Here is a 27,805-nt window from a genome sequence, read left to right as displayed (position 1 = left end):
TAAATATTATATACAGTATATTAAAAAAAAACAAAATAAGAATTGTTGAGGCCGATGGAATGGAGCATAGTGAGGAGAAGTTGGCAATCCACAGTGTCAAATGCGTCAAAGAGATCCAAGAGAAACAGCAGGGAGTAGTGACCATTGGATTTTGCGCTTAGGCTGGTTTCACATTTGCGTTTTTTAGCGCTGGAAAAAAACGCTAACCTGCGCATGCGTTTTTTCCCCTATCTTTAACATGGGTGCGCATACTTGCGCGCTTGTAAGCGCATGTATGCGATTTTCATGCGCTGCGTTTTTTTGGGGTGTGCGATTGGATTTTCCAGACGCATCATGTTGCATTTTTTGGCCCTGCAAAAAAGCGCATGCGCACATATGCGCACGTTTTGCGCTAAAAAGGGCCATTATAGCCTATGGATGCGCATATGTGCGCACTGGCATGCTCATGTAAGCGTTTTTTTGCATATGCGTTTTTTTTTTTTAACCATGGAATTTAGGGGTTTGAGTTAGAGTTAGGGTTAGTTAAGGGGGTTTAGGGTTAGGGTTAGGGTCAGGGTTAGGGTTGGGTTTTGGGTCAGGGTTAGGGTTTAGTATGGTTTGGTTAAGGGTTAGGGTCAGGGTTAGGGTCAGGATTAGGGTTAAGTATGGTTTTGTTAAGGGTTAGGGTCAGGGTTAGGGTTAGGGTCAGGGTTAGGGTTAGGGTCAGGGTTAGGGTTAGGGTCAGGGTTAGGGTTAAGTATGGTTTTGTTAAGGATTAGGGTCAGGGTTAGGGTCAGGATTAGGGTTAAGTATGGTTTTGTTAAGGTTTAGGGTCAGGGTTAGGGTTAGGGTCAGGGTTAGGGTTAGGGTCAGGGTTAGGGTTAAGTATGGTTTTGTTAAGGATTAGGGTCAGGGTTAGGGTCAGGATTAGGGTTAAGTATGGTTTTGTTAAGGGTTAGGGTCAGGGTTAGGGTTAGGGTCAGGGTTAGGGTTAGGGTCAGGGTTAGGGTCAGGGTTAGGGTTAGGGTCAGGGTTAGGGTTAGGGTTAGTTAGGGTTTAGGGTTTGGGTTAGGGTTAAGTATGATTTGGTTAAGGGTTAGGGTCAGGGTTAGGGTTAGGGTCAGGGTTAGGGTTAGGGTCAGGGTTAGGGTTAGTAAAGTCATGGTTTGGGTAGTGTGAGGGGCCACCTAAAAATGTTGGAAAAAAACGCAAACGCGGTAAAAACGCGCTAAAAACGCATACAAACGCATAAAAACGCTGCGTTTTTTTCATGCATGCTCATAAAAATGCTTGAAAAAAACGCAGCAGTTGTATGCTTATGTATGCGTTTTTTCAATGCGTTTTTTTGCGGGAAAAACGCGCTGCAAAAAAAAGCAAGTGTGAAACTAGCCTTAGTAAGTCATTTAGTAAGGGTAGTTTCACTAGAGTGTGAAGAGCGCAAACCAGATTTTAAAGGGTCAATAAGACAGTGATCTAAGAAATGGCAGATTAGACAAGAGTGGACCAAGGGTAAGGGGGTAAGACACTTTTTGTTAGACATTTCCCCTGAAGTGAGACTATTCTGATTACATAGCCAACATTTAAATGAATGGCCATCCACGTAATGCATGGAAGCTCTCCATTCTGGCTTATAGGATTGCTACATTTGAAGTCCAAGATTATTGTTCACTACGAGGGGTCACGGAGCTGTATTTTACATAGGAATTTTATGTTCCTATAACACCTTTATTTCATCTGTGACTTACATAAGGTGCTTTGTGTTATGAAAACTGCTGTAACACCTTAAATGATCACACTTTTCCTAGTAAAGCATACATTAAAAGCCTTGTTAACTTCGTGCACCTTGACTATTAATTCAATGCATTTAAAAACAACGTTACAAAGTCTTATAGGCAATCTGTCAGGTCGGGTAATGCTATTAACCTGCAGATATATGATCAATCTATAGGTTTATACCATTAGAAAGTTTTCTAGCCCCTGTGCTGAAAGCCCAGGATAAAATTAACTTTGCTCCTCCTGGTAGCCACCAGCTTTCAGTCACACAGGCGTGGCTACAGTCACCATTGGCAGCACTGTGAGCGGTGGCAGTAGGCATGCCTCGGCATTTTGATTGTCAGTTCACTCTCCAGTGCATCAGTGCACAGCCAGCCATTGGCTAGAGTGCAGGGGTGAGCTTAGAGCTTACAGTGCTACCAGTGGTGACTGTAGCCACACCTGTATGACTGAAAGCCGACAGTTCCCGGGAAGAACGAAGTTCCTTTTTTTTTCTCCAGGAGCCACGCTTTCAGCACGGAGGATGGACAACTTTATAAATCTATTAACCTGAAGGTTATTATCTGCAAGATAATAGTTATTCGTAGTGAGAAGTACCCTTATTATTGAAAAAAGAGTGTGTGTATGTTGTGTGTAATATATATTTCCACAGTTTTGTCAACTTCTTTTTGCCCCCAAACATATGTGGAAGAAGGCAGGGAGTTAGGCTGCATTCAGATAACCATTGTACACGTTCATGTGCTGTCTGTTAGAACACGCTGAACTTTCATGTATCCATACACACATCCATTTAAAAAAAAAAAAATCATGTGTCCAATCTATGAGTCTCAGAGCTTGTAGTGTTCTCATCTATTTTGCACACCAGACTCGAGCATTACAGTCTATAGGAATCCGTTAGACATGGATAAATAATAGAAGACATACTCTGAAGTTCAGTTTTCCATCTGTGGATTGTCCATCTTTAGGCTATGTGCACATGTGCGAAATTTCCGCGGCAATTTCGCAACTCCCTGCCGCGGGAAATCCACATGTGGAATTCCCACGAAAAACTAGCGTTTTGCAAGCGTAATTAGCTTGCAGAATTCTAGCATTTTCCAAGCGATCTGTAGCATTGCTTGGAAAACTGATTGACAGGTTGGTCACACTCGTCAAACATAGTGTTTGACAAGTGTGACCAACTTTTTACTATTGAGGCTGCCTATGCGGCATCAGTAGTACAAAGATCTAATGTTAAAAATAATTTAAAAAAATGAAAAATCGTGATTTTCTCACCTTCCGGCATCCCCCGCAGCCTTCCCAAGCCTTGCAATGCTCCCGGCAAGTCCCGTTCCCAGTGATGCCTTGCAACAATGACCTGTGATGACGTAGCGGTCTCGCGTGATGCTACGTCATCACAGGTCATTGTCGCAATTCATCACTGGGAACGGGACTTGCCGAGAGCATTGCTGAAGCCTGGGAAGGCTGTGGGGGCCTCTGGAAGGTGAAAATATCACTATTTTTTATTTTAATTCTTTTTCTAACAGTGATATGGTACCCAGGGCCTGGAGTAGAGTCTCCTGTCCTCCATACACTGGTTACTATCCGCACATGATCCGCTTACTTTGCGCATGGTGGGCATAGCCACATGCGGAAAGTAAGCGGATCAATGCATTCCTATGTGTGCGGAATTCGCGATTCTGCACAAAGAATGAGCATGGTGCGTATTTTTCGCGGAAAAATACGCAGCATTAGCACAGCATGTGCGGAATGCCATTTAATTCAATGGGTTGCTTTTTGTACGTGTTTTCGAGGCGAAAAAATGCATAAAATCTGCAACGTGTGCTCATAACCTTAACTGATGATTATTAAGAGTCAACTGATAAATAAAAGTTCTTACACTCTACTTTCTTCAATTGTTAAAAATGCATGAGAAAAAAAACTAAGGCAGCATGGATGTCATGTGAGAGAAAAACTGTCCATAAATGTCAAATTGGATGTAGCCTTAGACTGTATTAGCACGAATGCGGGTCACGTGTGAGTGCAGACCAAAAGTACATCAGGCAGCACTCACACTACCCCGTCAATTCAATGGATCCATTCAACTGTGCCATTTTCTGCATGAGCCATAGACTGATTCTCAGAAAATGTCAGTTTACACGATTCAGCTCTCAGATAGTGATGGAAGAACAGTTTTTTAACTGCAGGAGTGCCGTATAACTTTTCTGCTTTGCGTCTGCAGCTCCCATGCCATCCTTTGGACACAGACTACAAGGAGAATGATATTTGTAATCAAAACTTTAAGAAATTGCAATGTAAAAAAAAACCCTAGGTCCACATTCCCTATTCAAGCTTTAGATTTCTTAGAAATGCTAAATCTGCTCAAGCTGCAGTTGCAATATACTGTATCTCATATGGAGATGGACACGTTAATCGATTATTTGTAATAATTTAAGCCTTTCATAGAAACAAATGTGGTTTTTGTAGGAACGCGTCAGGGAGGTAATCTTTTTCTTCTGCTAATTCCTAATCTGTGGTTCTTGAATTTGTTCCATTGCTCAGATCAGCATGTAAATGAGATTGATTATCCAAATGCTGTGGTTTTTCTTTTGGCAGGTGTCGTGCTTTTTGAAAGCGAACTTTGATAAAATGCTTAGAAACACCATTTTTAATCAGATACTCCAGTTTTTATCTTCTTACCCAACTAAGCCAACTTTTTTGTCATTCTTAGATTAATCTTCTTGTCATTAATTTACAGTGACTCAATCTTTAAAAAAAAAAGTGAACCAGAGAATATTTTCTTAGTTTTTCCCAATTTAAAAAAAAAAAATGGATCTCATACTATGGGACCTAAAGAATCAGGGTATAGGCGATTTTGATGCTTTTATTATGTTAGGGACAACTTTTCAGATTTCTATGGATTTTCTATGTTAAAGAAAAATGCCAAACCAAGCATTCACTAACACATACAGCATGAATGACAGCAAGTACGCTGTGTGCACTTGCGTTTAAACACTTTGTCTTTGTTGGTTTCAGCATTTTTAAAGCAAGAATTGCATAGTCTATAGCCCTATTCTTGCCATCAAACATTCCAAATCCTCAACAGAAACCATGGGATCTGATTTGAATTTACCAGACATGGAGTAGATATCTACCTCATAATGGATTCCTGAAGCCAAAACTGACTTTGTGGTACTTGATTATGGTGACAGTTTAGGTGATAGTGATTAGTAATAGTATAACTGATAACAAAAAATATATATATAATTATTGTTAGATAGTTTGGGTGTTTTTTTTTCTCAGATTAAATCTTTTGAGGCTCACTGGTTAACATGGTTGCTTTCAGCACTGTGGTCCTGGGTTTTAATCCCACCAAGGACAACATCTACAAGGAGTTTATATGTTCTCCCCGTGTTTGCATGGGATTCCTCTGTGTTCTCCAGTTTCCTCCCACACCAAAGACACACTGATAGGGAGTTTAGATTGTGAGCCCCAATGGAGACAGTGAAGATGTCTGTAAACCGCAACAGAATATGATGGCGCTATATAAGCAAAGCATAATAATAATAGTACCTTGAGTAGCTTTTGACTGAATGCTTGTTTAAGTGGTCAACTTGGCTGACTGGCATGTGTTTTTAATCGGAGGATGAACTCCTTTGGCATCAGGGTATTCCATGTGTGAACAAAGAATCGGGCATGGTGATACCAAATAGGCTAAACTTTATTTCCCCCGATATCTGCAGTTTTGGTAGACTTGAGATTTCCCAGTCCTCTTAGTACACATGATATAGTTGTCTAAAATATAAAGATTTGGCTATCTTTTATTTTCTGTTTTTGTCCCTTTCCAATAATGTCTCATGCCAGCACAGGGTGCGCTATACTGATTTACTGAAGACTGTAACTTTCATTTCGAGGAGATGCACCTCCAATGGATATAATTGGTTTGTTAATTTTGTCATCGTCGGATAACATGTTCAGAGGTTTTTTTTTGCCAAGCATGGGTACTTACGCACAAAGTCTTTTAAAGCGGATTCTACTTGGAAAAAAAACACAAAAACACCCACAAATATGCATAGCAGTGTCAAAATAGACACTTTGGAAAAAACACAGGTTTTTTTTTTTTTTTTTAGGAAAAACTCCACTGGTATGCCGGCATCTAAGAGACATTGTGTGCACATTCCCTAAAGGCCCCGTCACACTAAGCGACATACCAGCGATCCCGACACCGATATCAAGGTGTCAGGATCGCTAGTAAGTCGCTATGTGATCGCTGGTGAGCTGTCACACAGACAGTTTCACCAGCGATCAGCACAGCGATGCCGAGCGCCCGGCATCGCTGGCCATCGCTGTAAAAAATAGAATCAAAATAAAAAATATAGTTATTCTCACCTTCCGACGTCCCGTTCAGCCATCCTGCCTCCCTCCACGCTCCGGTCCCAGTGATCCTTTGCACTAATGACCGCAAGATGTCACGGTCTCGAGGGATAACAAAGTCTCGCGGTCATTCTGGGACCGGAGCGTGGAGAGAAGCGGGATGGCTGAACGGGATATCGGAAGGTGAGAATAACTATATTTTTTATTTTTTACACCTGATCGCTGGTCTCCCGCCTGTCACACGCAGCGATGCGTGCTGGCCAGCGGGAGACCAGCGACCAAAGAAATGTCCAGAGATTTCTTCCAGCGATCAGCGATACCGGCAGGGGGGCCGCTCGCTGATCGCTGTCACACACAGCGATCTCGCTGGTGAGATCGCTGTTACGTCACAAAAGTTGTGACTCAGCAGCGATCTCGCTACCGAGATCGCTTAGTGAGACGGGGCCTTAAGGATGTCTTCTTGTAAATAAGGTTGGCTCTCAAAACCTTGCCTAATTCTGTAAATTTGTATCTTTAGAATAGTAAGACTGGTGCAAGAGATATTTAAAACCGATTACTATGAAGTTGGAAAAGGAAGCTGAGGGTACGGCCTCTAAGTGTCTGTTCTTAGCCCGAGAGAGTGGTCTGTCCTTATCCACTGACATTAACACTAGTCTTATTATTGTACTAATTAATCTGTTTTTTTGTTTTTTTTTAATTTTTCACTTTTCATTGAGATTGACTATGCCTACAGCATCTACCCTGCTGGCCAGCCAAAAACAGGGAATCTGGGCCTTCTGCGCCTATGGACATCTACGGTTTAAATTTTTTTTTTTTTCTTTTGTGATTCATTCATATCTAACCTGATAGACTCAATGGCATTTAGAGGTTTTAAAGCCTGAATATAATTACCCAATTATGTACTCATCTTGCACAGCGTGAGCACATTACTATCTACCCTGATGATGGTAACAGGCTTGATAATGGTAAGTTAGTGTAAAGTGTGGAGGTCCACACGGTAGTGTACAACCATAGTGTAGAGCAGAGCTTCACGGGAGAGTAAAGTATAAGTACAGTAAGTTTTTAAATATGGCATATTGGTCTGCATTTGTAATGATATTTTAATCATTTTTATTCCTGGTAGTCATGGAGTTTCAGCCTCTTAAAGTGTTGTCTGGCTTGGTATCTCCTTTTCCACTTTTATTAATGATCCAAGAGGACAGCTGTTATCAGTTCTGCAAACACCATTGTTGGCACTGTACTTGGCTCACTCAACTGCCAAGTGTCTAATCGGCTCCATCACAAGAACTGCCAAGAAACTGACACTGCAAATATTGAGTAAAGAGGCTTAAACTTTGCATCTTGATGTGGGTCAGTCGGCTTCCTTCCAGTGACCTATCCCAGATCTCTCCTGTCTGTGTTATTTTCCAAAATCTATCTCCTAGTTTGTTTTTCATTTCTTTGTATTGTCTTCACGTTTCAGATCCGTTATGTGTCCTTGCTGATTATTCCGTGGAAGCAATTTTCACCAGAGCAAATTACCATTCTAAAATACAATTTTTATTATGGTATTAATTAGTTTAGATTATTATATGTGATAAGAAATATTGGTATATGCTAGTATATCAAAATATCCGTTATATGCAAAAAGGAAAGTTGGTGTTATGAGTTTTTTTGCCACAATCACGATATAACTGAAACATGTTTGCCACAATTTTGGAAAATTGAAGCAAAATTGTGCGTTTTCTATACATTTGTGGCAAAAGCTACTGCTCTTCAACCCAATCATATACGCGTTCTAATTACGGTAATTACTCCAACTTAGATTCCTGAAAGGATGTTGTAATATTGGAAATGCAGAATCAATTATTATTGTATCATGAATGAATATATGCTGAATATATTTCATGGAATAATATATTTCATTCAACTTGCTAGGCATGTTAGCCAGTTATCTTATATTTAATGGCTTCTGTACTTTTCCAATAATTTTGGTCCACAATGTTATTTCTAATAACTTTGGTGGACCTCCCTTAATAAGGACCTGTCACACACGCCAAAAAATTGAGATAAATAGCTTGTGAAATTTGATCTCTGATTCTACCATTCTTTTTTGTGCTCTGTCACTCCATTACATAGATATATTCACATGACAAACTATGTATTTCTTTCAGCCTTCTCTGAGGTTGGGCACTTTCTCCCCTCTGTCCCAGATTCTGCCAGTTACAGCTTGGCAGCATTTAAGATTGCTAGATCTGCTGCTGTGCCATCATTGGAAGCATCTGGGAAGGAGTGGATAAAGTACTTGCCCCCGCCCCCACCCACAGAAGACTGAATAAAATGGCAGTTGATCTGCAAGCAGAGATTTCACATACTGTGCTTTTAAAAGCAACAAATGTGAATATCTCTACAGTGGAATGATGCAGCGCAAAACGAAAGAGTGGCAGAATCAGGAAATCTTAGCGATTTGTTGCAAGGTATTTAACTCAACTTTTTTGAACAAGTAACAGGGCCTCTTCAAGCCACTACTCATTTTGTAGATACTGCCATTGTTATGTGTGGACTGAGTCCGAAATTGCAAATTATCTATTTGGGGCTAAACTACAATAGCATTGCACAACCCTTTCCCAGGAGTGCCATTGTTTTAGAAAGAAAACATGCATGTTTTTCTAATCCTCAAACTGAAAAAAAAACGCTTTTCAATGTACAATGTTTTTTTTTTTAATTGGAGGAGACTGATTGACAGCTCTGGTCAAAAGGCCTCCAGTTTCTTCGATTTTATGAACGGGAGCTCTGTGTGGTGGGTGAGGAAGGGTGTACTAACTAGAAATTGACGCTTCAAAAAGCTGAATATCCTATAATGCTTACATATTGCAAGAAAATCACGTGCCAACACATTTTGTGAAGACAAAATGGACAACCTCATTAGCCTGACATTACACATTATTTTTTATTTTGGGGCACAATGTAAGTAAATGTGAACCTGCCAACACTTCCTTAACAGTACATGTCAGGGAAAATAACTATTGATCACTTGGACTTAAGCTGATCACTTTCCTGGGGAGATAAGTGGCCATCAAAAGGGTCAGGCAGTGGTTTACTCCTTTTTCCCTGATCAAGAACACATGCATGCTATTATACACTGGTGAGTATGCACATGTATGGGGCCTGTAGGTTGAACAAGTGATGCAGATTTTATTGCAAAAATATCTCCATTTGTATATTAGTTGCATTTAGCTACATTGTGTGCACAAATATGAAGCAATTTGTATTTTTGAAAAATTATTTTTATTATTGAACAACTGCAGTGCTGTCGGTCAATCCAAATGGTTAATAAACCTGATACCTGAATATTTAAGAAAGTAAAAGTGAGGTTTTGTCTTTCTTAGGAGACTATCTGTGTGTAGAATTATTTGGCAACTAAATGAAAAGCACAAATGTTCCCATCTAAATCTTTTATTTTCACCTGTTAGCATGAGAATAATAACCAAACAACTCAAAATGTAGAAAACTACCTTTCTGACAATTTAAAAAAGAAATATCAGTGACCAATGTAGCCACCCTTCTTTTCGTTAACAATCATAAGGGTATGTGCAGACGATCAGCAATTGTCAGCGCTTTGGACGCAGCGAATGTCCGCTGCATACAAGGCGCTGCTGTCTTTTGAACAAAGGTGAATCCGCATGTGTTCACTGAACTGTTCGCATTCACCACATCCAATACATTGTATGGGTGAAATTTTTCTTGCGGTGACTCGCTTTTCCGCAAGAGAAATAGACATACTGTGGTTTGGAGAGATGTGCCACATGTCTGTGACCGGGGGTGAGCCGTGGCTGTCTCTGGACGCATAGTGTGCATGGGATTTCTTGAAATTCCATCCACTATGCTCTAACATCTGGATGCTGCTGGTTGGACGCTGCACAAGTACCAGCGTCCAAACCGCAGCATTTACTGTAGATCTGCACATACCCTGATCCTTCCATCCATGGAGTCTGTCGGTTTCTTAATCTGTTGATGATCAACTTTTGTTGGTCTGCAGCAACCACAGCCTCTCAAGTACTGTTCAGAGAGGGTTTTCTGTTTTCCTTGACTGTAAATCTCCTGTTTAAGAAGGGCTCACATAGGGTTTAGTTCAGGTGAGGAAGAGGCCATGTCATTATTCTCTAATATTTAAGACCTTTACTGGCTAGCCAAGTAGTGGAGTACTTTGATGCATGCGATGGAGCATTGCATGTTTCAAGAAAATCATGATTTTTATGCAGGACAGACTTTCTCATGTAATTGAAGTGTCTTCTAAAACTGACAGTATATTTGAGAGTTGATTTTGAGTTATATTTAGCCCAAAAGGTCAAACTAATTCATCCTTAATAATAACAGCCCATAGCAGTACCCCATCTTCACCTTGCTGGTGTCTGAGTCAAAGTGGAGGTTTGTGCCTGTCATGAGTCACTCACTCTCTTGGCCCAGACTTAATATTTCTGTGTCTTGTTCTTTGGTGATCGGGTTTCAGCCAGCCTATCTTAGCGTCGTCTCTGAGCACTGAACACCTTGTACTTTGGGCAGTCACGGGAGGTTGCAGAAAAATGACATCACTGGAGGATAATGTAACAGACTGAGTGGTGGAACCATTGTTCCATGATCCGAGGAGAGCCTGGAGGGGCGTGACTAGGTGACTCATCAAGTCTGACCTCGGGTGCACGGCGGTTGACAATACCGCGATCTGAGGAGGGACGAAGAAGAAAGAACCAAGTGCCACTCCAGGACTGACCTCGGGTTGGTGGCAGCTGACCCCCAAGGGACAGGAGACAGGGATGTCCAGGAATGGTATACTTGGCAAGTATTGGCTGGCACAACTGACACAGGCAGGCAGGAACTGGCGAGCAAGACTGGTATCTTGGCAGACAGGTGCAGGCGGGCACGGCTGATAGACAGACAGCTATAGTGGGATGCAAGCATTGGGACCACTGGCTGGGCACACTTTAGGATGGCGTGTTCTGTCCCCTTATGAAGGCGGGACCACGAGCGCGCCCTAAGCACAGTGCTCGGGGCTCTGCAAGCTGTGCGCATGGTCAAAATACCTAATAATTGTGCTCAGTTTAAAAGGGGATTGTTTAAAATGAATTGAACAGTTTCAAAGCTTTCTGCATCAAAATCCACAACATATGAATTAACTCCTAAAATCGTTTTGAGGAGTGTCCTACAGCATGTGGTCCCCCGTTAGGGTATAAATCTGTGATTCTTTTTTAATGTGTTTTTATTCACCTTTTAATTTTGTTATGCAAAGGTATGCAACAAATAAATATAATGGATTTTCTGTTTCAGGAAGAAGTCCTTTCTATTTTCAGCATTGTATGCTGCCTTTATATTTGGTGGGCGGCACCTAATGAAACAACGGGAAAAGTTTGAGCTAAGGAAACCCCTTGTTTTGTGGTCCCTCGGCCTTGCAGTTTTTAGGTATGTATTTACATATAAGAGCGTTTGGTATCTGTATATATGATAAATTTCCTAAGTCTATATATTACATCACTGATGTACTGACCACTGGGGTTTTATTGTTTACATGTGGTCTGGCATGGTTTTCATTTTTTGCTCCCCTTCTTCCCGCAGCCATAACTTTTTATTTTTTGGTCAATATGGCTATGTTTTGATGATGTGATGGCTTGTTTTTTTCTGGGATAAGGTGTACTTTTGAGTGGCACCATTGATTTTACCTGTGCATGGAGGGAGGTTTGAGAGCTGCCACGTGATGCATCCAAATTGGTTGAGCCAAATCACATGTGAGAATAGGGTGCCCGTCACAGCTAGTTAGCATAGCGAAGTGGAGAAAAAAAAAAGGTTTTGACAGCACTCCATGGAAATAAAAAAAAACAACAATATTTTATTGTGGCAAATTAAGCCATGTTAAAATCAAAGAGCCTGACGCGTTTCGAGTGCTTCACTTGCACTTTTAGTCATAGGATACATAAACCGGTACAACCACAATTATACAGTATATACATAGAATGACCAATGAAAAAACAGACATAATTATGAAAAACACATGTGCAAAAGACTATCAGTGAGCAAGCACCTGAAAGACAAATAATAGAATTAATTCAATAGCAAAAATGACTTGAATTAATAAATACTTCATTTAAAGAATACATAAGAAAAAACTTATTACAACAAATCACATGAAAAACAGCTTAATAAATATAGAATAAACTGTTTTTGGAATTCATGCCCAAAGGCTATCTAGTATTGAGTTTCAGAATCCAAAAAGCTTCCCTCATGAAAAGCATTTTTTGTTTATCCCCTCCACGTGCATGATTGAAAACTTTTTCAAAAGCAAAAAATCTAAATGAAGAATTGCAATTCAGCGACTCATGAAACAATGTTTGGGAGAACTAAACTTTGAAGCCACTCTCATCTACCTGGACGATATAATTGTGTTCGCCCCCACGCTCGCCTTGAGCAAGTACTCAGCCGACTCCAGAAACATGGGCTGCGAGTGAAACCATCTAAATGTCACCTGTTCTGCACCCAGACTGAGTACCTGAGGCATGTCGTCTACGCAGAAGGCATACGACTGTCCCGTGAGAAGATTGCAGTGGTACAAGACTGGCCTACCTCGATAAAGGATGTTTGAGCCTACTTAGCGCTGACTGGCTATTATCGACGGTTCGTGAAAGACTTCACCCATATTATGAATCCGTTATTAGAACTGTTGAAAGGAGTATCTGCAGCAGAAAAAAATCGGAAGATTCAGTGAGGAGAGCGCCAGGAGAAAGCGTTCCAAGCCTTGAAAATGGCTGTGACAGAAGCCCCGGTCCTGGCCTATGCTGGTTTTTCTCAAACCTTCATTCTCCATAGAGATGGGAGCTTACATGGGCTCGGAGCCATACTGTCGCTGATCCAAGGTGGAAAAGAGAGGGTGATTGCCTATGCGAGTCGTTCCCTCCATGACTCTGAACGGAATCCAGGCAACTACAGCTCGTTCAAACTAGAATTGTTGGCACTGGTGTGGGCCATGACAGAAAAATTTGTGGAATACCTATCCGGATCTGAGGTACTGGTACGTACAGACAACAACCCACTGGCCCACTTGAAGAACGCGAATTAAAGGGCTCTGGAGGAACGCTGGGTCACTAGAATGGCCAAATATCGGTACAAAATAGCCTACAAATGGGGGGCTGAAAACACCCATGCAGATGCGTTATCCAGGGTTCAATATAAGCAGCCCAGTCCTAACCAAGATGAGGAGCTGGAGGCCGGTGAAGTAGCAGAGTTCCGAGGATCTGCCAGGACGTTGGCAGCTATGGGGGAACAAAATCAGGCAGAATGTCAGAACGGAGTGCTGGGACAGCCCTGTGAGGAGTGGTACAGATTCAGTAGGAGGATGGAGAGCTCGCCCGACTTCGGCAGTGGGTGGCCCTCAAACAACTACCTAGCCGGGAGGAGAGAGAAGACCTGTCTCCTGGTACAAAACAAATCCTACGGCAATGGGAGAGGCTCCACCTGAGAGGATTGCTGTATAGAAAAGTCCAGCTACAGCGGGCCCTAATTGTCACTTGGCAAGTAGTGATTCCTGAGAAGCTGTTACATCAAGTGGGCACAGAGGCACATGAAAATGGCGCCCACTTTGGTCAAGAAAAACCTTTCAGTGGTTGCAGAGACTTGTGTACCATCCATTGCTTAAAATGACGGTGGAAGAAGTATGTCGACCCTGTAGGAACTGTGAACTGTCCAAACCTCCGGATCAGAGAGCTCCTACATAAACTATCGTAACCTCCGCCTCGTTAAAATTGCTGATGAGTGACTATCTGAAAATAGTCCCAGCCCATCAAGGGTATGAACATTGTTTAGTCATGGTGGACCACTTCACTAAGTTTGCTGTTGTGACCCCTACTCAGGACCAAACTGCTGAAACTGCAGCTTACGCTATCTGTAAAAATTTCATTCAAGTATATGGCTGCCAAAAAAGAATACACTCAGACTAAGGAGCCTGCTTCTTAGGGCAAGTCATGGAGGAGCTACACCATTTGTATAGAATTGAGAAATCTCGTACGACCCCTTACCACCCTCAGGGCAATGGAGCATGTGAACGGTACAATCGAACCCTTATTCAAATGTTGAGGAACTTAGAAAATCAGAAGGCCCGTTAGCTGGAATTTGAGGCAGAACTAGTGTGGGTGTACAATATTCGGGTATATCGTACAAACAGGATACACACCCTGTACTCTACTTTTTGGCAGGCCAGGAAAAGAGATTACTGAACTGGAGCTGGACCCAGAGGAGGATAATCCACGGACGGGGGTGTCCACCTGGGTCTGAGAATACCATCATCGATTGCAGACTCTACATCTACTGGTGCAGACAGTTGGAACACCCAGAGATGGCTCCTCTACAGGGGACAGATCTACAGGGCGGAGACCGGGTACTAGTTAAAGAAAAACGTCCTCAAGACAATTTAGATAATCGGTGGGAGGATACAGTGTATCATGTACATCAGCCAGTCAGTTCTGAAGGGCCTGTCTATGACATTCAGCCCGAGGGGGCCGATGATGCTCCAACTCGTATTATACACCGAAACATATTACGCCCCTGCGTGTCTAGAGAGCCTATGCGAATAGAGAAAGAAGAGCATGATGCTCCTGAGAATCATCTATCATTCACTAATGAAGATGAAGATGATGAATGCCCTGAACCACCACGGGCAGAACCAGAGAAGAACAGGAACCTGAGACCCCTGGGACTCCTGAAATTCCTGCAAGGGCTGTTTTGTCCATTCAGCCTGATTCTATTACTCAAGTAGAGCCAACTGATATTCCCAGTTTACGATGTTCTGAATGGTCAACAGCAGGAAAACCCCCTCACCGATTTGATCAGGAATATTTTGTTTAACAAGTTGTACAAAACATAGAAGAATGTCAACGCATACTTCAAGAACTCTCGCACGTGGAATGGCGAGCACAAAGAGAGGGAGAATGTAAGGGGAAGGAACTAATTAGGCATGTCTCCTCCGTGATGGGTCCAAAACCATCGGGGCTGTCACCTAAGTCACAGGGGGAAAAGCTTAAAGCGCAAGACCACTCCCTGTACTCGAGCAAAGGGGGAGTGGCCAAGCTGTTAAAAGGTTCGTGCGCGAGGATTCATGATGACATCTCTGCCCTCGCTGACACAGCTGACAACGCTGCCGCAGCCACCCCCGCCGACGGCACTGACCGTGAGAGACAAGGTCTGTGAACTGTACTTGGGCGTGTGTCGAGTCGACACAGCGAACCGGGCTGCCCGTTGTAAACTGTGTTTGGGCAGTGCTGCAAGTCTCCAAAGTGCTGGGATACTCACCGCTGAGGTAAAAAAACGTTTCCCTCTTCATCGCTTCATCTTCTGGACCCAAGACCTGCATCAGGATCCCGAGGATTCGCTGCTATCTTCAGGACCACGAGAGGACACCGCCAACGTCAGGATATCTTGTACCAGCTTCCTCAGGACTGTGTCAGACCTCCACTGTGATGCATCCTAAGCCGCTCCAGTCACGGTCAGGAGTTTAACTGTGACTGACACCTGAGGGTAGTATTTAATTGTACTGTCTGCCTTACTTATTGTGCCTTAAGTTATCCCCAATAGTCTTTTGCTGTATTGGAGAATAATATCCCTCCGTTTTCTCCATGCATGGAGTTTTCTGTTGTAAAATAAATCCTATCACCCTTGGTCTGTGTACAGTCCATTACTGCAGCCTACACGCATGCAGTCTCCTCACAATACAAAGTATTTACTATGGGGGGCTGAATACAAATGCACATCACAATTTTCAGATTTTTATTTTTAAAATAATTAGAAAGCCAAGTATTATGTTCTTTGCACTTCACAAATACTTGCTACTTTGTGGTGATATATCACATAAAATCCCAATAAAATACATTTAAGTTTGTGGGTATAACGTGAAAAAAAAAAAATGTGGAAACATTCACAGGGTTTGAATCTTTCTTCAAGGCACTGTAAGTGAAAGCAAGCTATACTCTGAATTAGATGTATAGGTTGATTATCATAGTTATGGCTGCTGGAACGTTCACAGTAACTATTCCAATGAATAGGTGACAATTTAGCATAGATGCATTGAGCCCTCTAGACTAGAAGGCCCTATTTGCACTTTGTACTCGGTCTAATAGAGGTTCTGAGTGGAGTTTGACCTAACTGGTCAATGAATTAAAGGAATTGTCCAGTTTCAGAAAACCTTGGTCCCCAGGCACATTTTGTTATATGTGCTTTACTCATCGTCCACAGGTCCATCGATACAGTGGGAAAATTATTTTTATTGTGAACAGTTAAGCAAGTTGAAGATGAAATTATTTCTAAAAGGACTAAAGTTAAAGATGACACTTTTCTTTGTATTTTATGCAGAAAGAAAAAAAATATTTTCATCTTTTAGAATTGAAAAATTACAAAAAGATAATTGGCAGATGCAAAAGTTTGGGCGCCCTGCATGGTTAGTACCTAGTATCCAGGTCTGTGGAGTCAGAGTTGGTGTTCATTTTGGTGGAGTTGTTATAATGTGGACTGACTCCTAAATTATATAATACATTGGGTGCAGTAGTACAATGCTGGATGTGCTGTACGTTTTTTCATAAGAATTCGGGAACGCTATAAAATGTCCTATAAATGTCTGTTCTTTTCCTCATCTAAGGATCTCGGCTTTTAGTTGAGATGAATCAGTGCTGCATTATATGTACATGAGGCAGTGCTGTAGATTTAGAGTCGGAGTCAGGGAAATTGAGAAGTCAGAGGTTTGGCTTACCGAGTAGCACCCTTTTTGAAAGTGTCACTGCTTGTAAACACTTTTTGTAGCCAGCCAAGAGTCTATCAATTCCTGTTTGAGGGATTTTCATTTATTCTTCCTTGGAAAATTCTTCAAGCTCTGTGAGATTCCTGGGTCATCAAAATAGAATGCACTGCTATTTTGAGGTCTAGCCACAGATTTTCAATGGTATTCAGATTAGGGGGCTGTGAGGGCCATTGTGAAACCTTCAGCTTGCATCTTTTGAGGTATTCTATTGAGGTAGTCTACCTGAAACCAAAAACTTTGAAAAACCTGTCTGACATATTTCTCTTTCTAAAACTGTCACACCACAAGGCACCTTGCAAAATATTGGTAGGTTGCTTTTAAGGATGGGGCAGTTGTTTGTGTCTTGTATGTAGTAAGAAGTTTGAATCAGTTTTTCAGCAACAGTTTTACTGTTGAAAGAAATAAAGAGAGAAAATAAAGTATGAAGGAAGAACATTCAACTTTAAAGAAAGAAAAAAGGAAAAACTAATTTTAAAAATGTGAAAAATTCTCTGACACCGATCAGTCATATCATTTAATATCACTAATAAGTGAAGACTTCGGCTCTTGTCAAAGCGAAGGATCGTTAGGGAGGAAGAAAACAATAAATTATTTTATTCTTAAATCATGGAAAAATGGGCAAACATAAAGATCTGACCAACTTTGACATCTCAGTCTGGCTCAGGTCCGCATATCTCTAAAATGGCAGTTCTTATGGACTGTTCCCACTACGCAGTGTTTAGTACCTACCAAAAGCGGCTTTAGAAAAGACAACAGGTGAACCAGCAACTGGGTCATGGTTCCCCAAGACTCCTTGTGTTTTATGGATGTGAAGATTAGCCTGTCTGGTTCTATCTCAGAGAAGAGCTATTGTAGCCTAAAATGCTGAAAAAGTTAATGCTGATTATGAATAAAAGGTGTCGTAACACAGCGCATTGCTGTTTATGGAACTGCATAGTCACAGACCAGAAGAGTGCCAATGCCAACTATTATTCACCTTTTTAAAATTCTCTACTAAAGGCATTTAAGTATCAAAATTGGAACCAAAAAGCATAATACACCACTCACAAAAAGTTAGGGATAATTGGCTTTAGGGTTAAATTTCATGCATTCTAATCTTTTCAGATGAACATAATGTGACCGTCTCTAAACTTTTGAATGCACATGTCCAACTGTTCAGTGTTTTTTGCACAACTTGCTGTTCTCTAACAAGGACCTTAATGGCAAAATTCACAACAGGTGTTTGATCCATGAATTGCCCAATAAATTTCAGGGTTAAATTAAAATTGGTATTTAAACAGTCCTCCACATCATGCTGTTCACATTTTGACATCATGCGACCAAGACAACATCTAACAACTAATCATCGGTACTTTGCCATTGTGAGGCTTCAAGCAAGATGTTCTCATTGGGAAGTGGCCACTGAGCCAGGGTGTCACAAAGTGTCATCATAGTATTACAACAGAGATACAGAGACTGGAAGAGTCACAGAAAGGCAGAGAAGTGGATGTCATTTGGTCACATCCCACACTGATGACTGCTTCATTGTGAACAATGCCCTTCAGAACCGGATGATGAAAACCACACAACTCCAGGCACATTTAAATATGCAAATGTTCTCTTCAAAGAGGAAGAAGAGTAGAACTCAATATTGACTTGTTAGTTAGCCTTGCAAATATGACTTGGGATAAAAGCCAAACCAGAATCAAAATTTGCAGATACGGTGTTTTGAGTGCAAAATATGAAATCTGACTTGGCTGGGTGAGAGAACTCTACTAGGTTAAAGGTCTAGTCCTCTCTAAAGAGACAATTTGCATATATAAATTTCCAGAGGAGAAGTCTCCTCTCTCTGATATTCCAGGCTTGGCTTGTTACTCTCCACAAGGAGAAAAGTTAAAACTTTCTGTAATGTTAAAACTATTTATAAAATCTGTTACAAAGAAAATATACACTTACCAGTCACTGTCTTCTGTGGTCCCTCTCCTGCATTGTGTGACCGCATGCTGTTTATTGCCTGCTCACACCACAGATGACCTTCCTAATAGAACAAAGATCTTAGACGTATGAGTCTCATAGACTGACATTGAGAAAGTGACTGTGTGAACCGGCTGGTCACAACTGCAGTCACGTGATGTAGGAGAGAACTGGAGCAGCGCTGGAAACTGCAGAAGACTGGCAAGTAATACGGTATAAAGCATATAGTGAACGTGCATTACTGGTAGCCAACGGATGGGGTAATAAGGAAAGGAAAAAATGGTGTAGTTGAAATTCAATGGCAGTGGCTTTTTTGAAAATTATATTGTGCCTTGTCACAGTGCAAAACTAGTGAAGGAATAGTTTGAGAAACATAACAAAAAGTTCAAGGTATTGACATGACCTCTGAATTCCAAAGATTTCAATCCAAACTCGGCATAAAAATAAGATGCTTATGAGTGGAATTATGTCTTCCACTTCTTTTATTTTAGATACTTTTTTGGTGGGGTGGGAGATATTCGTTAGATATCTAAACCTCTTAAAAACAAATAAATTACATGTAGAATAAATTATATTTATACTTGAGCATCATTTATTCTCACATATTAAAGCTACGTTCATGGTACCAATTGATGCCAGTTTGTTAACCGCACTATGATAACGTTGTTGGACAACTTTTCATTGTTTAGAAGAACAGGCTATATGGTGAATCTTGGTATGAATATGGAAGTCAACCAAAGTAATTTGGTGCGTAATATTTAAAGCATATTTTGACTGAAATGTTTAAATCCAGTGTATTCTATCTCAATGTCATATACATACTGTTTGTGCAGAGCTTCCTTTCATGTACAAGACTTTTGTAAGTCTTTGCGTTAGTCCACCTGGTTTAGTTAGAGATGTTCTTAGAGATGTTCATTTTTCAAGATGGAACATGAAAGATGTGGAATTTAATACCGTTTGCCTACTAGTATTAGTTTTTTGGATGCAAGGGTTTGTACAAATATTTAATCTAAATATATTAATCCCTTGTTTTTTCCCTTTAGTATATTTGGTGCTGTCCGGACAGGTGCTTATATGTTGTACATTTTGATGACCAAAGGACTTAAGCAGTCAGTTTGTGACCAGAGTTTCTATTATGGACCAGTCAGCAAATTCTGGGCCTACGCATTTGTACTTAGCAAAGCTCCAGAGTTGGGTGAGAAACTTTTCGTTTTTTATTCTTAAGAAATATCCGTGGGCTATTTCTCAAGGGAAGACTCTGTTCAATGTTTTTACTTGTTCCGTTGTTCGTTTTTGCTTGTGTTTTGAGAAAAAATAACACACTGATCTGCATTAAGAGACTCCATGTGGGTTTCAGCCCTTTTGACTTTTAGAATAGTGCCACATAAAACCATGACAGACTTCATAAGTTTGTGGTAAAATTGAGAAAAAAGATTTGCAGAACCCTGGTTCAATGTCCAGGTCGGAAATGCTGGGTAAAAGGACAGGGCAGAGCCAACTTCCTTGGCCAACGGTCAAATGCCAACATCCTGGACACCTTTTGTTATTACTATACCCTGCAGCATCTTGAGGCCTAGTCTCCAAGTGATTGCAGGCGATGTCGTTATTGCCAACACTCAAGTGCTGGCTGAGGAGGTATTTTTATATACAAATACATTTATAGGGAATCTAAAACCAGGTTTTTGCCCCAAATCTAAGAGCAGAATAATGTGAAGACAGAGAATCTGATTTCAGCAATGTGTCACTTATTGGGCTGCTTGCTGTAGTTTTGATTTTTGATAAAATTACTGTTTTAACAGAAGGAGATTAATGATGAGCAAACCCCTGGATGTTCGGGTCTGGTGGCTTCAGCCAAACATTTTTAAAAAAGTTTGTGTCGGGGACCAGAACAGTACCCGAAACCGGGGTCTGAACATCAGTTGTTTGCCACACCATTTTTTAAAATTAATTTAAATAAATAATGTAAAAAAATGTCATGGGGTCCCCAACTTTTGACAACCAGCCAAGCTAAAACAGATAGCTGGGGGCTTTTTTTCTCATGCTGGTAAGGAGTCATGGATATTTCCCCCCCAGCCTAAAAATAGTAGCCTGCAACTGTCCCAGCATTTGCTCTGTGGCCTTAGCAAGTGGGTCAATATTTGTAGAGTTGATGTCACCTGTATATTGTCAGATGACACCAAGCCCACAGATTAGTAATGGTGAAGCGTCTATAAGACGTCTATCCATTACTAACACCATAGTCATATTGTAGATAAAAAAAACACCCAGTAAAGTACTTTATTTGAAATATAATTATTTGAAATAAAATTTACACCCTGTTTTACAAATTTATTTAAAAATAACCCAAGTTATTTTCGCCTTACTATTTTCTATGACGTCACCTCTAGTCACTGAGGCTGCACTTGAAGTACCTCAATCTCCTGTGGGTTTCAGCCTAGACAGTCACATCATGGCACCATCCAGGTTGTGAGCCACATTTTGCAGAGATGGATTACGGTGTTGGATATCTTCACTAACTTTTTCTTACAGGGAACTAGGGCTCAATGGAATGGACGTCAGATAAGAATAACTTTGTTATTTTTTTTAAATAAATTTGTAAAACAAGGTGTGCATTTTTATTTTGATAAAGGACCTTATTATGGGTATTTTTTTACTTACAATATGAATATGGGGTTAGTAATGTCTAGGTGTCTTATAGATGCTTCTCCATTACTAATCTGTGGGCTTGATTTCACCTGACAATACAAAGGTGACATTAATCCCACAAATATTACTGCACTTGCCATTGATACAGGGCAAATGGGAAGAGATGGGCAAAGCGCCAGAATTGATGCATCTAATAGATGCACTTTTTCTGGAGCAGCTGCAGGCTACTATTTTTAGGCTGGGAGGGGCCAATATCCAGCCTGAGAATACCAGCCCCCAGCTGTCTGCTTTAGCTTGGCTGGTTGTCAAAAAATGAGGAGGGGGATTTTTTAAATTAAATAAATAAAAAAAAAAAAAAAACGGCATGGGGTCCCCTCTATTCTTGATTATCAGCCATGATAAAGTTGACAGCTGAGGGTTGCAGCCTGCAGTTTTCAGATTTGCCATGCTGGATATCAAAAATAGAACAGACGCCATGTCATTTTTTTTATTGTTAGTACTCTCATCAGCTGATGCCTCTGTGAAAGTCTGTAAAGTTTTTACCGCTGGTCGCAGCTGCTGAGAACCGCAGCTCTGACCATCGCTAATCATCTTCCCATCGATCAGAGCCACCAGTGTGTCTCTCGCTGTCATGCAGTGGAAACGCAATGTTCGAGGTGCCGAATCCGAACAGCAAAAGTAGGTGTTCGGTGCGGACCCCAAACTTTACTGTTCAGGTTCGCCAATCACTACAGGAGATTCTCACTTGAAGGCTAGTAACCTGCTGCCATGTAATCCTTATTCATGAGCACCCTGACCCACCACTGATTGGCAGCTTTCTGCCTATGCACAGTGTACAAAGAAAGCTTCCAATCAGTAGTGTGGGTGGAGTTATGCAGAGCTCAGCGTTCAGTGAGCTGGTAAATCTCCAGAAGATACAACAGTGATTTTTTTATCAAAACTGCAGCTCAGTAAGTGATACATTTCTGGAATGAAAGTATATTCCCGTACATCATGCTGCTGTAAGATAAGTTAGCAAATGGTGACAGATTCCCTTTAAATGTACATGGTTTCCCATTAGTTTGAATGGGTTCCATGTAATTTAAAGCTGGCCTAAGTTTGCTAGTGTGAGATCTGGTTTTTGGAAACTCTCTGCCCCAGGTGGAAATTCTGATGCCTTTTACAGTAACATTAATGTGTATAAGATATTTAGAAATGTTATGCATTCACTGTGGAGAATATCCACAACCTAAATTGACCAGATTTGAAATGCACAAAATGTCAATTTATGCTGCAGATGCAACAGTGGATTTAACCTTTTGCAATGCAAATGTTGCATTTAGTGCTGTGTATTTCATTGCTTCATTTTCGCTGTGGTGTGCATGTTCCGCCTGTACCCAAACAGGAACAGTCCTCTACATGTACCCAACCGGAACTGGACAACTGCCTATAAAGCAGTATTCTAGAAAAAAACTGTAACTTAAGACTTCAGCTCTCTCCCTCACTTCCATAGAGTTATAAGAAGTGGCAGTGCATATGCTGAACTGACAGGTGCTAAGTGTTTTTTGCTGGAATACTCCTTTAGGTATTCTTGTGTGAAATGAACTGCATCACAGCTTGGTCAGGATTTCTTTACTATTCAGTGGAATCAGAGGAAATCTGAAAGTGTTGCTTGCATCATAGGTATTGCCAGTAAATTGGAATGCATAAGACTGTTAGTAATTGAATGCTAGCTCTGCTGACTGTAGAGGCGGTTAATAACATTCACTACGTCTAGTATCCTGGGGCTATGAGTAAAATCTATATATTTAGAAGCACCTTCCTTTTGGCCAGGAAATGTGATAAGCAGCATTGCATGTTATAAAGAGTGCCCATCTTCTAGTAACCAGGCTATTAGATATATACTATGACCGCATAAGAAGACCTCCTGATCTTTCTAATGCACTTCTCCATTTAGGTTAGCCCTGGAGCGTGTGCGAAAAAGCTCAGTGTAAACTAATACATTCCTAATCTACAATGAGCTGATTCATTTCCCATTCATTTTCCAATATAGAAATACATGTTGTGTGCCTTTCGAATCGTGTCGTTCCCAAGAATAGAATGACACAAGTACACTTAGAGGTTGTCTTATGTCCGTCATAATGCTGACAAATCATAGGCTGCTCTCTTATAAGCTTTAAATGACATAATCTCTGCTTAAGCCTTCGACTGACTATTATCTACCTTGGATCAGTTCACGGCAATCAATGTCATATGGTATAATATATACTGTTTTTAATCGCTTCAGCATTAGAAGAGTGGTATTTATCATTAATGTAATGATTGGGATGCAAGTTACTTGTAATTATTACTGTTTGTATTAGTATGCATCTGTTTTTGTGGCACCATTAATTTCATGGGGCTGTACATGTGAAAAGGGTTTACAAACATGTCATGAACAGCACTACCGCTTCCACCAATGTGTCACAATAACGACTCACTCCCAACACACCTGCCTTGGATGCTCACTAACTCATCCACTCACCTATCACAATAGGTTGACAGGTTGACATTGAGCTACGCGCACTCCACAGACGGTCATCACGTCTACACCATACCTTACTCTGCCCACGTCTACACCACACTTTACCCACGACTACGCCACACCTTACCCTGCCCACTTCTATGCCACACCTTACTCTTCCCACGTCTATGCCACACCTTACTCCACCAACTTCTACACCACACCTTACTCTGCCCACGTCTACACGATACTTTACTCTACCCACATCTACGCCACACCTTACTCTTCCCACGTTTACACCGCACTTTACTCTACCCACGGCTACGCGATACTTTTCTCATATCTACGCCACACCTTACTGTTCCCACATCTATGCCACACCTCACTGTGCCCACATCTACGTCACACCTTGCTCTGCCCACGTGTACACCACACCTTACTCTGCTCACGTGTACACCACACCTTACTTTGCCCACATCTACATCACACCTTACTCTGCCCACGTCTATGGCACACCTTACTCTACCCATGTCTACACCACACCTTACGCTACCCACATCTACGTCACACCTTACTCTGCCCACATCTACACACCTTACTCTACCCGCATTTATGCTACACCTTACTCTACCCACGTCTACTCCACACCTTACTCTGCACACGTCGATGCGATACTTTACTCTACCCACGTTTATGCCACACCTTTCTCTGCCACCTGTCGCCTTTTTGATAAATCAGTGCGTAGCCTGCACAGGGCAACACACTGGTACACATGCACACCCAACTTTCCCAAACTCTTGAATGGTTTTCTACGTTGCACTCTTGCTACAACCCAACCAAGCTAATTAATCACCTCAAGATCATGGGCACGTTAGAGCAACGGGGACAAACTTATTACATTTTAAAGTTTACAAAACATGGAGTAACAAAAGGACATACAGGAAAAACAGTATAAAATAAAAGGGATAAAATACATATACATCTTTCAAATTGGATCCATGAAAGCTTCTGGTGGAGGAGAACGACACAGGAAATTTGGACAGATCTTCATTGCGTGTTTCTTCTTCTGGGATCGGATACGGATACTCCAAAGATGACATTGTATAAAGGGTCTCACCAGACCCCTCACTTCTCCCCCAGCAGAGATAAGGGGGATGGCTGATTACATTTGATTCTAATCTAGTTTTTGGCCATATTTCTGCTAATGATGCTATCTCCCCCAGGAACCTCCTAGCGAAACAATATGGTCGTCATCTTTCCAAACATCCATTACACATAAATATAAAATATCCACAATTCAGGGAGATATTGCATTCCTGTAGGTTGCCAGCTAAAAAGTTTTACAACTCTACCCAAAGATGCAAATATGTTCCTCAGTCATGGATATATCCCTGGATTGTGTCACATTTTTGGATTTTGTAGTTAAGGCATGGAAAATATGGTTCACCCACTGCCATCTGAGGTTTCTAATATGGAGCTGTAGTGTCAGCCTTAGGACAGATATCTTCACCTTGCATTGAGTGTGCATCCTCATTACCAAAGGGGTGCTACAATCAATGTTTGCTTTTTTAACAACTGTCAGCTACATGTTAATTAGTCTGTATACAATGTCCATGTCTTGTCTTTACCTGTTCACAGGTGGGAGGAGGGTTGCAAGCAGTGATCAAATGCCATCAGCCTTTGATTTGTATAACTCATAACTCCATTTATGACAATATATTTAAAAAATATAGTAAACAATCTGACTGGTACAGAGGAGGGAGAGGACGTTGCCACCACAAACTTAATAGCTATATGGTATTGGGCAATAAGTGTACTTTAAAGCAACCCTCCAGTGTTTTTTTTTATTATTATTTCAGCACTGGAGTGGTGCTACTAATTTACATTCCCATAATCCCAAAACGAGGGAAGCATTACAGCCCAAATAATGAAATTTAAAATTTAACTACTACAGCTATTAAAGTAGGTGTCCATAATAAAGTGCCAGTGCATTAAATATAGGTATAATGTAAAATGTTCAGAAAGACTATACATATGATATGGTAACAGAATAAAGTGCAGTGCAACTATTAATAATGTGCAACCATGAATATACAGTAGAGATCAATGAATAAATGAATATTATACCCAAATCAGCTATTGAGACAAATCCACAGTTAAGTGCCAGTGCATTAAATATGAATACAGTATACCCACATGACAAGGAGGTGTGTTTATATGTAAGGTGGAGAGATAGTGGTAGTTGACTCATGTCCAAAAAGAAAGGGCAGATTTGACTATTGATGATGCATATAACCCCATAAATATTTAACAGGTCAAAAGAGTTATGGATAATTAACATTTATTTTAGTGGGACCGATGTACAGGCTGAGAAACCCTGACATAAGTTTTGATGCTTGTGGCTTCTTCCTGGGGGTGTGTGTATATATATATATATATATATATATATATATATATATATATATATATATATACAAATTATTAATAGCTGCACAGCACTTTATTATGTTACCATACCATGTATATAGCCTTTATGAACATTTTGATTGTACATTTTTCTGATATAATTATCATTGTCTACTAGGAATTGTCAATAATTTATTCTATGTATACTTACGAAAATACCTACTTGTAGTAATTGACTGTGAAATATCTATATTTAATGCACTGGCACTTTATTATGCCCTCTACTTTAATAGCTGGTTATAGATACAATATTCATTTATTCCTGTCTGCATAGTTGCACATCATTAGTTGTCATATTGCACTTTATGTTTATGTTGTTACTGCACCATGCTTACCATTGACCAGTGGAGGTCACTCTCAACCCAGTATATGTGTACTTATGAAAATACCTGTTTAAAGGAATTATTTCTGTTTGATACCTTCTATACACATGCATGGTGATTGTTAATGTTCAGCCTTCATTGCCCATTTTGCCCTTCTCTTTTTCATTGCTTTTAACAATTCTGAAAAAAATGTTAAATTTTAAATTTCATTATTTGGGCTCTATTGCTTCACTTCTTTTGGAATTACATGTACTTTTTGGAAGTGCCCTGCACTGAATTATGAGTCTTATATAGGTTCTGACTAATTTAAGGTCCCATAGCGTATTCTTGTTCTTACCAGCTGCCGGCTTCAGCTCTTCCTGGCACCACTTTGTTCTGTGCCACCATCTTGTGAATGCAACTTCTAGTCAGAGGTAACGGTCGCAAGCTCTCAATGTAAGAAAAGAGCAAATGTTGTTTCTATCTTCAAAAAGGGGAAGAAGGTGGACCCAGGGAACTTTAGGTAGGTGAGTCTGACTTCTATACTGGGAAAGATCTTTCAACAAATTATTAAACAACATGTATGTAAGTACCTGGATAAGAATGAAGTGATTAACCAGAGTCAACATGAGTTTGTAACTAATAAGTCATATCATAGAATCCTAGTATGGTAGAGTTGGAAGGGACCTCCTGGGTCATCTGGTCCAACCCCCTGCTCAAAGCAGGATTCACTAAATCATCCCAGACAGATGTCTGTCCAGCCTCTGTTTGAAGACTTCCTTTGAAGGAGAGCTCACCACCTCTCGTGGAAGGTGGAAGAAGCTTGTTGATGGTTATAGCGATTGATTGCAGTTATTTATTCCAAAGGGTGTCCAACCAAATATTAAGTTGAGAATGCCAACAATTTTGTCCAGACCAGTTTTGGGGTTTTAAGTGAAATTATGTCCAATTTGCCTTTTTTCATTTTCTTTGAATTGCTCCAATACACAAAAAGGAAATAAACATGTAATTGCAATAATTTTCTGGGGGAAATACCTTATTTTCTGTAAC

General features: G+C 40.7%; 1 protein-coding gene across 2 annotated transcripts in view; it reads left to right on the top strand.

The window, feature by feature from the left end:
• ELOVL6 (ELOVL fatty acid elongase 6) overlaps positions 1 to 27,805 on the top strand; it is a 137,208-nt gene that overhangs the window by 87,956 nt on the left and 21,447 nt on the right. Inside the window, exons 2-3 of one of the 2 annotated variants that reach the window (XM_073571966.1) lie at positions 11,404 to 11,535; positions 19,903 to 20,054. In XM_073571966.1, coding sequence (XP_073428067.1) covers positions 11,404 to 11,535; positions 19,903 to 20,054 — 284 coding nt within the window. The remainder of the gene's footprint in view (positions 1 to 11,403; positions 11,536 to 19,902; positions 20,055 to 27,805) is intronic. The other variant, XM_073571967.1, reaches the window with a different exon arrangement.

This window comes from Dendrobates tinctorius, unplaced genomic scaffold (genome assembly GCF_039654945.1).
Source record: "Dendrobates tinctorius isolate UK_male_01 unplaced genomic scaffold, ASM3965494v1 ptg000030l, whole genome shotgun sequence".
Taxonomy (NCBI): Eukaryota; Metazoa; Chordata; class Amphibia; order Anura; family Dendrobatidae; genus Dendrobates; species Dendrobates tinctorius.
This window is presented reverse-complemented; position numbering and strand designations above follow the sequence as displayed.